This window comes from Bos indicus, chromosome 24, assembly GCF_029378745.1.
Source record: "Bos indicus isolate NIAB-ARS_2022 breed Sahiwal x Tharparkar chromosome 24, NIAB-ARS_B.indTharparkar_mat_pri_1.0, whole genome shotgun sequence".
Classification (NCBI taxonomy): Eukaryota; Metazoa; Chordata; class Mammalia; order Artiodactyla; family Bovidae; genus Bos; species Bos indicus.
Window position 1 is genome coordinate 14,459,150 of NC_091783.1, and position 15,306 is coordinate 14,474,455.

The 15,306-nt window shown below is 37.6% G+C and overlaps 1 protein-coding gene across 3 annotated transcripts in view; it reads right to left on the reverse strand.

The window, feature by feature from the left end:
- Nucleotides 1-13,972, reverse strand: part of PIK3C3 (phosphatidylinositol 3-kinase catalytic subunit type 3) — a 165,356-nt gene extending 151,384 nt beyond the window's left edge. For 2 of the 3 annotated variants that reach the window (XM_070778690.1, XM_070778689.1), the window contains exons 1-3: nucleotides 13,803-13,970; nucleotides 10,730-10,918; nucleotides 5,123-5,266 (exon numbers count right to left, since the gene is read on the reverse strand). In XM_070778690.1, the coding sequence (XP_070634791.1) occupies nucleotides 5,123-5,266; nucleotides 10,730-10,918; nucleotides 13,803-13,870 (401 nt within the window). In that variant the 5' untranslated portion in view covers nucleotides 13,871-13,970. Of the gene's footprint in view, nucleotides 1-5,122; nucleotides 5,267-10,729; nucleotides 10,919-13,802 lie in introns of all 3 variants that reach the window. The other variant, XR_011563770.1, reaches the window with a different exon arrangement.
- Between the last annotated feature and the right edge of the window lie 1,334 nt (nucleotides 13,973-15,306).

Below are 15,306 nucleotides of genomic sequence, written 5' to 3' on the forward strand. Positions count from 1 at the left end.
GATCTTCCCAACACAGGAATCGAACCGGGGTCTCCTGAACTGCAGGCGGATTCTTTACCTACTGAGCTAACAGGGAGGCCCTATTTAACTGTAAAAGGGTTACATAAATTTTTAAACAATTATTATCTTTATATTACCAATAGAAAATTTCTTAGCAGATTTTCCTGAGATAATAAAGAGGATTTTCACTGAATATTATGTAATGTATGTAAGTAATGATGCCATAAACATTTAAACTGGGAACTGTAAAGGATTGCTATAAGCTCATGTGCAGTATAAGATTAAGGACCAAATGTTTTAAAAGTTTCTAAGCCTGGTAATAAACAGGTAAATATCTAGCAGCCATATCTGCAAAAGCTTACTATATAAGCCCAATACAAAATGTATGAAATGGTTAAGAATCAAAACTCTCAATATTTATCTATTATGTTAAAGATAAAAAAAAAAAAAAAGTTATACTATTAAAGAAGTACTTTATAAAGTTTTTGGAGAAGGAAATGGCAACCCACTCAAGTATTCTTGCCTGGAGAATCCCAGGGACAGAGGAGCCTAATGGGCTGCCGTCTATGGGGTCGCACAGAGTCGGACACGACTGAAGTGACGTAGCAGCAGTTATAAAGTTTATTTTCTTTCCCTTTCAACTGAGAGAGATTCAACATCCAGCAGACCTTCTTAGTCTCCAAGAAACTGGGTACAGTGAGGTCATAATTCCACTTTCAGTGAATATCCTTAAATGTACCTTCAGAAACAGCAAAAGGCTTCCCTTTCTTCTCTCCTTTTCCTTACCCCTCAACTGAATAGTTTGGCTAAACTTAACTAAGTAAAAAATCAGAACATTTGGCAGGATGTTAGTTTACTAAATGATTTAGGTGCCTTGGGATGGACCTGGAAAAGAAATTTAAGGATAGAGGACATGGAGGATGGGGTGATGCCAAATGATTCAAATGATCAAGTGAACATCTTACTTTAACACTAATGGCACCTTTGCAGATGGACACAGGAGCCTGGCGGGCCACGGTCCACAGGGTCACAAAGAGCTGGACACGACTGAAGTGACTAAGCAGACACAAAAATTTCAGGTGACAAGTCAGAAGATGCTCAGTGGATTAAGTCCACTTGGGAAATTAAGCCAAACCAAGGCATTTTAAGCCAAATTAAGGCATTTTGTAAGGAGCTTCCCTGGTGGCTCAGACAGTAAAAAATCTGCCTGCAATGCAGGAGACCCAGGTTTGATCCCTGCATTGGGAAGATCCATGGAGAAGGGAATAGGAACCCAGTATTCCCTGGGTTGCTATATATATACTCCAGTATTCTTGCCTGGAGAATTCCATGGACAGAGGAGCCTGGCAGGCTACAGTCCATGGGGTCGCAAAGAGTTGGACACAACTGAGTGACTAACACAACCGAGTGACTAACACACACACACACACACACACACACACCCCCCAAGGCAGAAGAAAACAGTACAGCAGGATCACCCTCAGACATCAGCAAAGGACCCAGCAACAGCTGCTGCTGATGTTCCAGCTCCCGGGGCCAAGCCACTACAGAAGGAACTGCCTTGACTTCAGAACCCACATTTGTAAAAATCATCTACAAGAGAAATCTATGGTCCTTTGCCAATTCAACCTAATGATCAATCCATTCTTTAGCTACTTAGAAATCTCATAAGCTAGATTTTCAAAATGAGGACAATTAGTTATTCTAGCCATATCCTAACAGATCTTTCAATTAATTTACACTGTTTTCCAAGAAGTACTGATTCATACTGACTCAGGTATACAAAACAGATAATAGCAAATAGCAAGTCCATACTAGGCCTATTTCAGGAACAAGAGTGGGGTAGGTGCTATATCACTGCTTAAGAAACATTTGAGGAAGTGAAGGTCTAAAGCACCATCTCCCTAAGTCATGAGAACTGTGGTGGCACATGACATGATTCTTAAGGGTACGCGGAAAAAAACTTTGCACAGGCGTCCTCCTGAGGTCATCAAGAAGACTCATGCTACTTTCTCACCATGAGTGTCAGCAACCCCACACAGAAAGCGGCTGTGATCCAGCAGTACAAGCAGATGTCTGCACTCTGCTAAAGCACCTGAAACATCCTGAATGTCCTATTCTTCCACAATCCAAAGATACACAGAAGTCCAATATCCAGCAAGAGAATGCCTGGGCTTGTCTCCACTGCAACCCAATTCCCCTTCAAGGAAAGGCCCCAAGACACACAGAGAAAAAGGAGTCATTTTAATTTCATAGAGCTTCTCAGAGTTCCTTTTTCTGAGGTGCAGCATCAGCCTAGAGGGAATAGTAGGTGATCTAGTATGAGTTATTACAAACACACATACACACAATGATTACTGATTTCATGTACTTCGTCGGTCTGAGTTTATTTGGCCGTAGGCAGGTTATTCCACTGTACTTCTATGGAAATTTCTATTGTCTCACACCTACAGTCTAGTCAGACTGTCTCCTGAAACAGTATCCTAAGGTCAATGAAAATGCATGTGTGTTAAAAGAGACATTACCATGAGGGAAACTCCCACTGATATTTCAGAAAGTAAACCACTTATGAAGAAGCCAGGAGGAAAAACCAAGAGGTCTATCTGGCTGTTTCTTAAGAACATTTAACCAGTAAAACTACAGTAAGAGTGATAAATCTTTTTTTCTGTATGGCAAACAAATTTCACCCTCATAGAGACAAAAAGAAACAAACACTTTGGGAAAGGAACAATACTGATTTTGTAATATGTCCATTCTACTATAACATGTCATTTTATCAAAAACTATGTTTAAAACTGGAGGCCACAATATATCATGCTATGTCTAAAGTACTGCTTCTGCATGGATTTCAATGATAAATAATTCTTTAATAGGTACATTAAACTAAGATACCTACACATTACTAAGGAATCAAGTTATTCTAAATGGAATTACATCTAAATTTTATTCCTGAGATGAAATTTTTCTGAGACACCTTATTTCTGAATAGAGAAATTCAGTATTATAAGATTATCAATTTTTCCCTGTAATTCACATATTAATTCAATCAGTTTCCCAACAAAATAACAGTGAGTTTTCCTTTCAAAATTAAGTAAATATTAAAATGTATCAATACAGAGAATATTCAGAGAAATTCTGAAATGACTATTACTGAAGATTATCCCTCTCCAACATTAAAACATTTTATAATTAATAGTATTCAAAACTAACAAGAATAGTTCAGAAATAATGACAGCTAATATTTACTTAGTACTTCTTAAGCATATTACTGTCTTTAGGAATTTATCATCATAAACTATTCTGTGAGGTAAATACTATTACTATGATTTCATTTTACAGAAAAGGAAATTGAGACATAGAGAGATTAAATAACTTGCCCAAGGGTACACAAATAATAAGCAAAATTATGTATAGTGTTAAGGTGGTATTGTTGTTTAGTTTCAAAGTCATGTCCAACTCTTTTGCAACCCCATGGACTGCAGCCCACGAGACTCCTCTGTCCACGGGATTTCCCATGCAAGAATACTGGAGTGGGTTGCCATTTCCTTCTCCAGAGGATGTTCTGACTCAGGGATCGAACCCAAGTCTCCTGCATTGGTAGGTGGATTCTTTCCCACTGAGCTACCAGAGAATCTAAGAAGCAAAAGAGCCAGGTTTTGAACTCAGACAATCTAGTTCTACAGTCTGCCTTCCTAACTACCATCAGCTTATAAAAAGCTGCTAAATTCCGTATCATAATTTAAGATTCATGAATTGCAACTGAATAAGCAATAAACAAATATGTGACAATTCAAAATGTCAAGCAGGAAAAACAATATTTGTAACATGTAACACACAAAGGGCTAATTTCATTAATCTACAAAGACTTCATACACATTAAAAAAAAAATGACAACTTAAAAAAAGGCAAAGAATTTTATGGAGTGTGAATTATACCTCAATTTTAAAAAGTGGGCAAAGGATATGAAAATGCAATTCACAGAAACATAAACACAAAGAGTAAATGAAAATATCATAATATGATCACCTTTGCTCGTATTTTATGATGTAAAAATAGGCAAAAATTAAGAAGTTTGATTAAATCTAGATTATGATCTCTATTATTTCATACCAAAAGGGACTAGAACTTCTTTCAGACTCCAGGTCTGGGGCAAAAAATTGCCCAATGAGCCTGTAATAGTTTGACTACCAGAAAGTAAAGAAGCTACCAATAACTGCTGGCGAAGATATAGGATCAATTTGAAGGGGCTCCTAATGACCAAAAATGGGAATTTTTTTGAGAAGTATAAAGAATAAAAAGAGCAATGGGTTGAAACACTTCAAAACTATTTAAAAGTCATAATAAAACTTAAGACCAAAACTAAAAAAAAAAAAAAAAAAAACAAATAATCATCACCTTTGCAGGTTAACAAGGTACTAATTCATAGAAAGAACAGAATGTCAACAATTTTCTTAAGATGAAGAGTCATCTCTCTGTTCAGGAGAAAAGGTATAGAGAAATAACACCCTTCAGGACTATCATGTTTTTGGTTTTGTTCTGGTTTCCCCCCCCCCCCATAATAAACCTCTATCAATATTACCTGTAAATTCTTAAAACCAAATTTAACTTGTCTATCTTAATCATTACCATTATAGCAAAATTGGAGAAGGCAATGGCACCCCACGCCAGCACCCTTGCCTGGAGAATCCCATGGATGGAGGAGCCTGGTAGGCTGCTGTCCATGGTGTCGCTAAGAGTCGCACAGACTGAGCGACGTCACTTTCACTTTTCACTTTCATGCATTGGAGAAGGAAATGGCAACCCACTGCAGTGTTCTTGCCTGGAGAATCCCAGGGACGGGGGAGCCTGATGGACTGCCATCTATGGGGTCGCACCCAGTCGGACACGACTGAAGCGATTTAGCAGCAGCAGCAGCATGGCAAAATAGTGTATTAGTGCTTTTTAATCCCGTTAATTGTTCTCTTTCTCATTATTATGACAAAGTAGAAAAACCCTATAATAAAGCAGTTACAGTATATGCCAAATTGTCTTCCCCCCCGCCCCTAAAAATAAGGTTCCAGCTTTCAATGACTATTTCCTACCAAAAATCACAGCATTCCCATTAGGAGAAGAAAATGCTTACCCGTATTTTCCAAACAGTGAAACTGTTGTCCCTCCCACTGGCACTGCTTTTCCTGGTCCATACACATCCCATATTGTCAGGGCCACTTGGGCATTCCTGGGCAGGTCAGGGTATTTCACAGGCAGTTTTAGCCATTCATTCCAGCTATGAAAATAAGGTAAACAAAAACATAAAGCCAAGGACAGAAAATGAACACAGACATACGTGTATAACTTTCTTCTAAATTAACAAATCATACAAGAAATTTGATTCAGAGAAAATGTACCAAAGATTAGTTAGTAGTAGAAAAACTAACATGGCACTTAACCTCAATTTTGCTCTAGGCAAGTTCAACTTCAAATACAGAAAAATCTGTATTTTACTTCACTTCACTTTATTGGACTTTGCAGATTCTGCATATTTTACAAGTTGAGGTTTATGACAGCCCTGCATCTAGCAAGTCATGGGCACCATTTTTCCAACAACAGCATTTGCTCATTTTGTGTTTCTGTGTCGTATTTTGGTTAATTCTTGCAATATTGCAAACTTTTTCATTATTGTTTTTATGGTGATCTGTTGTGATCTTTGATGTTACTACTATGACTCACCGAAGGCTCAGATCACAGGAAGGTTTTAGCAATAAAGTCATTTTTAATTAAGGCACATATATTGTGTTTTTAGACACAATGTTATTGCATACCAAAGAGACTAATAGGATAGTATAAAGGCCATTTTTATATGCATTGAAAAACCAAAAAAATTACTACAATATTTGCTTTATGGTGGTGATCTAAACTCAAACCTGCAGTATCTTCAAGGTATGCCTACAGAACACGTGAAAAAATTTTTGTAAGACAAAATTCATGAAAAATAATGCTGCTAAGTCCTTTAATCAAGAAACTCAGACATCAAAATTTTACTACATAGCACTGAGTACTATAATCAATATCTCATACTACACTATAATGGAAAAGGATTAAAAAATAATACAGATATATACATATGTGTATGTATGACAGAATCACTTTGCTGAATATCAATCACACTTCAATTTTAAAAAAAGGAGGAAGAGACAATATGACTAAGACACAAGGCTATAATAACAGTTCCCTGGTGACTCAGTGGTAAAGAATCCACCGTTAAGCAGGGGACATGGGTTTGATCCTTGGGTCAGGCAGATCTCCTGGAGAAGGAAATGGTAATCCACTCCAATATTCTTGCCTGGGGAATCCCACAGACAGAGGAGTCTGCCAGCTATAGTCCACGGGGTTGCAAAGAGTTGGACATAACTTAGTGACAAAAACAACAACAAATAAACACCTGGGAAAACACTTAAACCTGTTAGAACCAAACTTGTTTTCAACCAAACCATGATTTTTTTTTAATGTAAGTATCCTCCAGAACAGCTTTTTATCAAGAAAAGAAAGAAATTAGAATTATTCATGTTATACTCAAAATATGCTATATACAGTCCTATAATATACAGCAGTATCTCAATAAAGCAGAAGAAACCACCAAAAATTCAAAGAGGTCAAAGGAGACCATCCAGTAACTTTGTAACATGAAGAAGTTACTAGACTGCTCTGGACAAACATATGACAATTTTTTAGGTGAGATTTTTCTTTTACTCACATTATTTATTAATATCAATAATGTTTAACTATTGTTTTTTAATGCTTTCAAAGCATATTTGTACATATGCTTTCACTAAGGAATGTTTGTTCTTACTAACAGTAATGACAGCACAGCTCTCCCATTTTTTTTTTCATTCTCTATTCACCTCTGCAAATTTTCTTCTGCATTCAAAATTAATACTTGATTTATCTGATCATTCCCACTCCCTTAAACAACAGATGGCTTTTAAAATCCCCAAAGAAAACCATGCAAACACACAAAGTAATATCCAGCAGACACACAGAATTGGTTCTTCTGTTTACTCAAAATTATTCTCAAAGGGCATATCGGAGTTTAGGTCAGATACACCCGCATCAGTAAGAATCTAAACAGAATTTTCATAAATTTAAAGAATAAAACATTTACATCCACTATATTATACAAAAATTAGAGATGGCTACTAATTTAAAGGAAACGCTAAACGACCTTAAATCTTTTTCTTCTACAAAGTTCTTAAAAAAATAAAACACATGCTTTAAAAAGCCTTTCTTCACTACAGATAAGCTTAAAAAACTAAATGAATTTATTTATTTACTATTCACATGATGGGCCAGACTGAAAAGGTAAATTATAAGCAGTGTTACCTTATGCCAACGAACAAACCACAGAGATTAGTTTACACAGGCTAAAGTTAAAAAGAAAAGTCAGTGACACTATCCAAAAATGAGCTGTAAAAATACTCACCTCTATGTTCTGTCCTTTGACTAGGAGAAAATAGATAAAGTTGCTCAGTCAAGTCAAACTCTTTGCAACCCCATGCGCTTATATACAGTCCATGGAATTCTCCAGGCCAGAATACTGGAATGTATAGCCTTTCCCTTCTCCAGGGGATCTTTCCTACCCAGGGATCGAACAGCAGGTCTCCCACATGGCAAGCAGATTCGTTACCAGCTGAGCCACAAGGGAAGCCCAGGAAATAACACTTAAGAGCAAGTAATCATTTGCCTCAAACCTTGATCCATCCAACTCCAGGTCCTCACACCTCTTTAAATTAAAGCAAAAACACTTTAACCTGTTTTACATACTGAGCTTCTACAGAAGATTTCTTTTAAAGAATGAATCTGCAGCTAAAAAATAAGTTTGAAAACTGCTCAAGATAGTCCAGAAATTATGGAAAGATTTGGTGAGACATTAAGGAGCTATGTATTCAAAATTTTGTTCTCTCCCTTCCCAGGCATCATCCCTTCCTCCTGCCCCAGCTCTGCTTGTGGTGATTTAGTCACTAAGTCAGGTCCGACTCTTGAGATTCCATGGACTGTAGCCTGCCAGGCTCCTCTGTCCATGGAATCTTCCAGGCAAGAATACTGGAGTGGGTTGTCATTTCCTTCTCCAGGGGATCTTCCCGACCCAGGGATCAAACTCAGGTCTTATGCACTGCAGGCAGATCCTTTCTCATCTGAGCCACCAGGGGGAAGTCCCAACTCTAATTAGGCCTAAATTCATGTGGCAACTTGCAAATGTTCCCAGATTCAAAGCCCTATTCTGGATGATCTAATGTCCTATCATTAACCCCACTCCCATATATCACTGTACTAATTCTCTAGTCTGATTAATACACTCCAGAATCCTAATTTTCTAATTTTAAAATTGTAGGTCTATATATAAAACCATTTCAAATCTTCCACATGACAAAACAGAATATAAATTTTTAAAAAAGTTTAAACCACTGGCAATGCAAAATAATATTCATATATTTCATATATATGTAACATAAACATTTGCAGCATTTCATGCCTAAAATTGATGATTTTACCCTAAGTGTAAAGGAAGTACAGGTTCCCTCACTATGGGCTCTTTTATTATCGGACAAGATAGAATAGAATACGATAGACGAGACTTAATCAATTTTGAATGAATTCTTCATTATTTGAACTCGTATGACTCACTATTAGAAAACTCTGAAATCAGATTTAGACAACTTAGAATTTCATCCTACCCAAAAATACTTTCTCTAAATACAACTAAGGAAATGCAAAAATTAGGATAGCAAGAGATTCTTTCATAATATAATTTATTTTCCCCACAGAATACGTAATTCTTCTTTTAAGTAAGTGCTTATAGAAAACAATGGCTGTATAAAGTTTGCCTTTATTTATTTTAGAAGTACAGTTTTTGTACTGATGAATTGGTAAAAAAAATTCAACTGTTAAATACTAAAGAGCAGGATGCACAAAATCTCCAAGTGCTTCCCCTAAGCCCAAAGTGTATGTATATTTAAAAGAAAACAAAAGCCTCACTACCCAACATGAGGTATTTTCTCAATCTATTTTCTTCACAACTGTTTTAAACCTTTTAATAATAATTAAAAAAAGCCATTCTAGGTATTTTAGAGTACCTTCTTAGCTTCACAATTTAAAAAATATAAATTAAAAATCTCCCATGTGAAAGAGAAAATATGAAAGTTTTTAAATCCTTGAAAATGCATAATACATAAACAATGCACAGAGGAGTTGGTAAATGGAAGGAAGAGGAGAAAGATGCTAACTTTCTTATAACTGGGAATTTGCTTTTGCTCTAATTTTTTTTATTGCCGAGGCATGGTACAGAACCATCATACAATTTTCCTCAAAAAAGTGGAATTCACCATAAATGTTGACTTTATAGACCCAAATTTCTGGTTTTAAGTCTTTTTGGGGTCACAAGCCACCTCAAAAAGTCTAATAAAAGCTTTGAGCTGTCCCTGTAAAAACACATAAGACACAAAACAATCTGCATAGAATTTCAAAGTTTTGTAGATTTCGTGATTCCAATTTAAGAACCTCTGATACAATTTAGGAGTTTGGGTGGATTGCTTTAGGTGTAATAATGGTACTGTAGCTATGTTAGAGATACACAGAAATATTTGAGATGATACAATAATGGAATTTGCTTCAAAATAACAGTGAAATAAAAACAGTGGCCTTGAGGTAATAATTAACGAAGCTAGGAGACAGGGCGCTGGAAGTTCACTACATTATTCTCTACTTCTACAGGTCTGAAATTTTCCAGAATAACAAGTACAAATGCATTCACATATTTGTGCGTATGTGTGTGCGTGCGTGCAGCCACAAAAAATACTAAAAAAAAAAAAAAAAACACATCATGAAAATAGTTAGTTTCCATGCAGACAGATCATCAGAGCTTAATTTCTGAACTCTTTAGAAAATTTTTCCCAGTCTGCCAGGCCACATTTGGTTAAAAAAAAGAAGTGGGGAGAGGGCTGCACCCTCAACAGCACAGCTTGAGAGTCCACGTGGCCATCCCCTGTCCTCCATGAATACTAAAGGTATAAATTCCTTCCTAGAGAGGCACACAACCTGCTTATCCTGTACCAAGCCTACCAAGGTACTGAATAAGACTCATGGGTCAAACATTAAAACTACACCATCACTCTATCAAAAAAGAAGTGTCAAGAGGTTTTATTAAGGACCTACAAGAAAAACAGGAACTTCATATTCACAATATTTACCTTCAATACCAACAATGGCCTGCTAATATATCATGATTAATAAACCAAGAACTTTAAAAAATAAAGTTATTTAAGATAAACATCTGATCCAGATGACAATACATCTCTCTCTCTCTCTCTCTCTCTCTCTCTCTAAAGATCTGAATTTCAAGTATCAGTTGAAACATCTGACTATCCAGTAGTATTTCTGTGTTCAAGGGCACAGAATGGGAACAAATGTAGAGATGTGTTTTTGGCTTGGGTCATTCTGTGAATCAGTCAAGTTCTTATTCATACAAAAATATTTCAATGTACTCAATACAAACATAAACTCACTTCCACCTCAATTCGTTATAATACTGCTATGTATAACAACTTTATCTGAGTAGGTTCCTACTTGATCTACGGTTATAGGTACTAAATAATTTTAATTCCTTTGGTATCCCTTCCAAATAATACTTTAAATATCCATAAAAAAAAAATTGGAGAATAGTTAGGAACCCACCATATGCAAGAAAACAACTTACTTCCATCTTGTACTAAACGCCTTGTAGGAGGTTCTTACTGGCAAAGCCAAAGGCTTCCCTTCTGCAAAAACTTGGCAAGTAACATAGAGGTCTGAACATGTTTCTTGATACAGTCCTGAAAACTTCAACATCGGGTCTTCTAGAACGGCTTTGTAACTCTTTTGTTCTCTCTTCCCTTCCAAACTTCCTCTGAAAGCATAAAGTAATATTTAGACACATTTTTTTAAAACAAACCTAACAAATACTAAGAAGACTTAATGGTTATGCCCTAGTAAACTTATGCTACCTCAACATTTTCCTATAGATAAAACTAAAGTCTAAAGGTCTCTTAAAATCCTAGCATACCATGTCCTATTTTCATCAACATACTTCTCTATTTCAGGCTTCTTAATTTTAAACCCTGTCATCAACTGTTAGATCTATCTTTGAGATGTCACCAGCTCTCCAAGCACTAATTTTTTTTAATTTCAAGTTGACCACTTATTCCCATATTCTTTCAACAACATTTATTGTACTCAGCATAAAGGCCCAGCAATGAAAGACAAGATAAACAATACAGTGTTACAAGAAAATATTACATCCTTGCTCTGGGGAGAAAACTTACTGTTAACTGCATACTTTTTTATACTTTCAATTTATTTTTTTTTACTATGTAGATGTATTATCTAGTCCATTTTTTAAATTAAGAAATACAGTGTTTTAAGTCATAAAAAATATGCGTAAGATTATAAAAGAGATAGGAACATTGCTTGGAAATTAAGATTACATCATATACTGTGCCAGGCATTTTATAGAGACTTTCCTACTTACTTCCCACCATCTTACCATTTTATAAATCATGAAGCAGAGACTCAGAGATAGAATTCATTATTGAGGATCACAAAACAAGTAACAAAGCAGACAATAAAAACCAGAACAGAGGAGGCCAAAGCCAGTATTTTTCCGATTACAGAAAAATACATCAAAAAGTCTCAGGAACACCTTGGAGGCAGGGGCTGCCTGAAATGAGCTTGAACAATACACAGGAGATGAAGAGCTACAGGCAGGAAGTCATCCCAGAATTAAAGGACACCATATATGGCAAAAAGGTAAGACTGTGTGTCCGGGGAACTACAAGTTGGTACAGCTAAAGCATAAAGCTCATGTGGAGAAGAAGCTAGAGATGAGAATCAAGGGGAGGCGGACAATGAAGCTAAAAAAGTAGCCACCACATTCAGTGCAGTATCTGCAACAAAATGAACTTTCAAAAATCTGTTCATTGAACAATTTGAAGTGAGAGTACTATGATCACATTTGTGTTTATGATACTTTGGCAGGAGTGTAAGAATGTAATGGAGAGATGGGATTGAAAGCAAGGTCAGTTGGAAGACTTTTTATCAAAATTAAAAGGAAAAAGACAGATTAAGACTAGGGCAGTGGGCTTTCTAGGGGACATGGATCAAAGATACTGAGCAGGTAGATTCAAGGTAACTTGTGAATGATGAAACAGAGGTGAGAGACGGGTGTCTGTATGACTCCTTAAGACTCATTTTCTATCTTAACCAATTCAGTGAATAATGCTAACAGTCACCAAAATAGAGTGAGAGAAGATTAACATTAAAAGGGCAGGCTAATGATGTGCTCCGTTGTGAACAAGTTACTTCTAATGTGTTTTGGAACACCCAAAATGACCATGTCTTGTGGGCAGTTCGATATTCAACTATGGCACTGAGAAATGGGACATCAAAGTGCAAATTATTAAAATGATAGAAAGAGATGAAAAGACCTGGGGAAAACAAAATTTTTAAATTTACTACTCTTTGATTTTATGATCCTAAATTGATACTTCCTGTCGTCTCCAAAATCAGTCTCAGAAAATAAAAGGTGGTTAGGACTAAATTTTCTTCAAAATACTCAATGCATCTGTTAATAAAGGACCAGTTTTCTTTAAATTTTTTCATTTTTCCTTTTAATGTCCAAAAGTTTCAAACAAATAAAAAATGCATTCATATACCCAAGAAACACTGAGACGAATGGGACTGAAGGAAAGTCCTTTACCAGATGATGGCAACACAGGTCCTATATAAGCATCTATCTGTAAAAACTACTTTAAATGGGTGTGTCAAGCATTACAAAGGTGCAGTTTGGTTGTTGATATATTATTCTTACTGCCACCACAAAATCAAAAGTAAAGGACTTATCAGAGTCTGAAGTAACTTGCAGAAACAATCATTCAAGGGAGCATCTAACAACTGAGAAAATATAAGTGTGCAGCCCTTTGCCCAAAGTACATTTGTTAAATACTGACTAAAATATGGTGAATGATGTTAGATAAATAACTTGTGATAATTTATGATCGTTTTCACACGTGAAAATGTATCTAAGAGACTGCTAATGGACATAATTTCCAACTTGGTCCTAGCTGTTCCCCATCTCGGTTCCATTAGTGTGGTCTCAAGACGTCATGTCCTGGACTTCAACTGTGATGCCTCAAGACTTTCCTGCGAAGATCTCTTCTCATATATTCTGGTCCCTTTACAACCGGAACCCTCCTCACCTTTGACTGACTTCCAGCTTCAGTAGCTGAACAATAATAACTGACTGTTCCTAAGATTCAATCTAAGCCTCTCTCACCTCTCATGTTTTTAGTACTATATCCAATTCTCAGCTACTTTTATCTGCCCCTCCGTAATTTCTTCAGTCTCCATTCCACCTTCCAGTCCCGTTTTAAAGTAATATCTTCCAGTTATAACGGCAGGACGACGATTTAACCAAGACTTGATTTCTCTGTAACATGAGACAGTAATAATCCCACAAAAGGTTGCTGTGAATAGCAAACGCTTTCTGGAAAACAAACCCTCCGGAATTTACGGACTTACTCCTACCGCTGTCTTTCTCACGAGATCGCGCCCTCGGCCTTCCCGCACGGCCCCTCTCCGACCTCCAGTCCACTTCCGCTTTCCCGGCTGCAACCCTCTCGGCCGTGGCCAGGCCGACCCCCAAGCTAAGAACCATCTTCTCTCCCCAACCCGCAGGCCCTTGCCGCCCCGCCTCAGCCTCGGCAATCCCCATCCCCGTCCCCGGACTCTCTCACATTTTAAGCTGCACGTTGATGTCCAGGTCACAGCTGTAGACATAGTGAAACTTCTCCGCTTCCCCCATGGGACCACCAAGTAACAGGTACACCTAAGGCCGAGAGCACGGCGCTGGGAAGAGGCTGGGGCTGAACTCGCAGAACAGCACAACACAGGCGCTTCCGGTTCCGCCTCTCGGCCCTGGCGCCGCCAATCCCTGGCCGGAGCGCGACCGTTTGCGGCGGAACTGCCCGCCCCGCCCATGCGTCCTCCTGCGCATGTGCAAAGGGAGCAGCCATCTTGCTTGAGTGCAAGCAGGATTCAGGAAACGCAGTGTACTCGGTTACATTCCAGACTTCCGGTATTCCCGCGGTTTTGTTTTCGATTTTTTTGTTTTAAGAAAGTAAGAAACTGTCTTTTGATTCGGATCTATTCTGAAGTCAGACCAAAAGGAAATTCAACTCAAAAAGAAGTGTAACAACTTTCATTGCCTGGAGGTCAACCAAGGAATAAGCACAAGGATTAGAGATTTACCAAGTGTAAATTTCAGTGGCCGTTCCAAAACCTGTAGCTTAATCACGTATTTGCTCTCTCAAGCAAAGATTTCCTCTTTCTGTTCTAAAGAGTGGAGAAAGAACTAAGCAAAGATCAAGGAAATCTGGCTTTACGCTATTTTGATTAGAGTGCTTGTGTGCTTGTTTACCGCTGGATGTTCTCAGACCCAATGTACGCTTGAAGACCTATGGAACCTAGAAACATCCAATAACAAGTCTAGGACTCAGAATTCTGACCTCTAAACTCCTACAATGTTTATTTTTAGTATATAAAACTGTAATTTTTAGTATATAAAACTGTAATGGAACTGTAATCACTTCCAACTAGAACCAAAGCTCTTGGCAAGAGCAGTGTGTCCCTTGGTGCCTAATAGACTTCTCTGGTTGGTCAGATAACGCTAAAGAATCCGCCTGCGATGCAGTTGGATCCCTGGTTTGAGAAGATCCCTTGGAGAAGGAAATGGCAACCCACTCCAGTATTCTTGCCTGGGAAATTCCATGGACAGAGGACCCTCGTAGGCTACAACAGTCCATGGGGTCTGGAAGAGTGAGAAATGACTGAGTAAGCACTTGATGCCTAATATATTGTTGACTGTAATAATTGCTATTCATTATTGTTAGTGGTGAGCTTCCCTTATGGCTCAGATGGTAAAGCGTCTGCCTGCAATACGGGAGACCCGGTTTCGATCCCTGGGTTGGGAAGATCTCCTGGAGAAGGAAATGACAACCCGCTCCAGTATTCCTGCCTGGAGAATCCCAGGGACGGAGGAGCCTGGTAGGCTACAGTCCATGGGGTCGCAAAGAGTCGGACAGGACTGAGCGACTTCACTTCACTTCTTCATTGTTAGTGATATTGACTAAAAATCTCTACGTGTTTATTTTTAGGTGTCATATTGTAAAAGAGACAATGCAAGAGTATAAGTTATTATAATTGAGGGGAGAAGAAAAAGTTTTCAAGGAAAGATTGCAA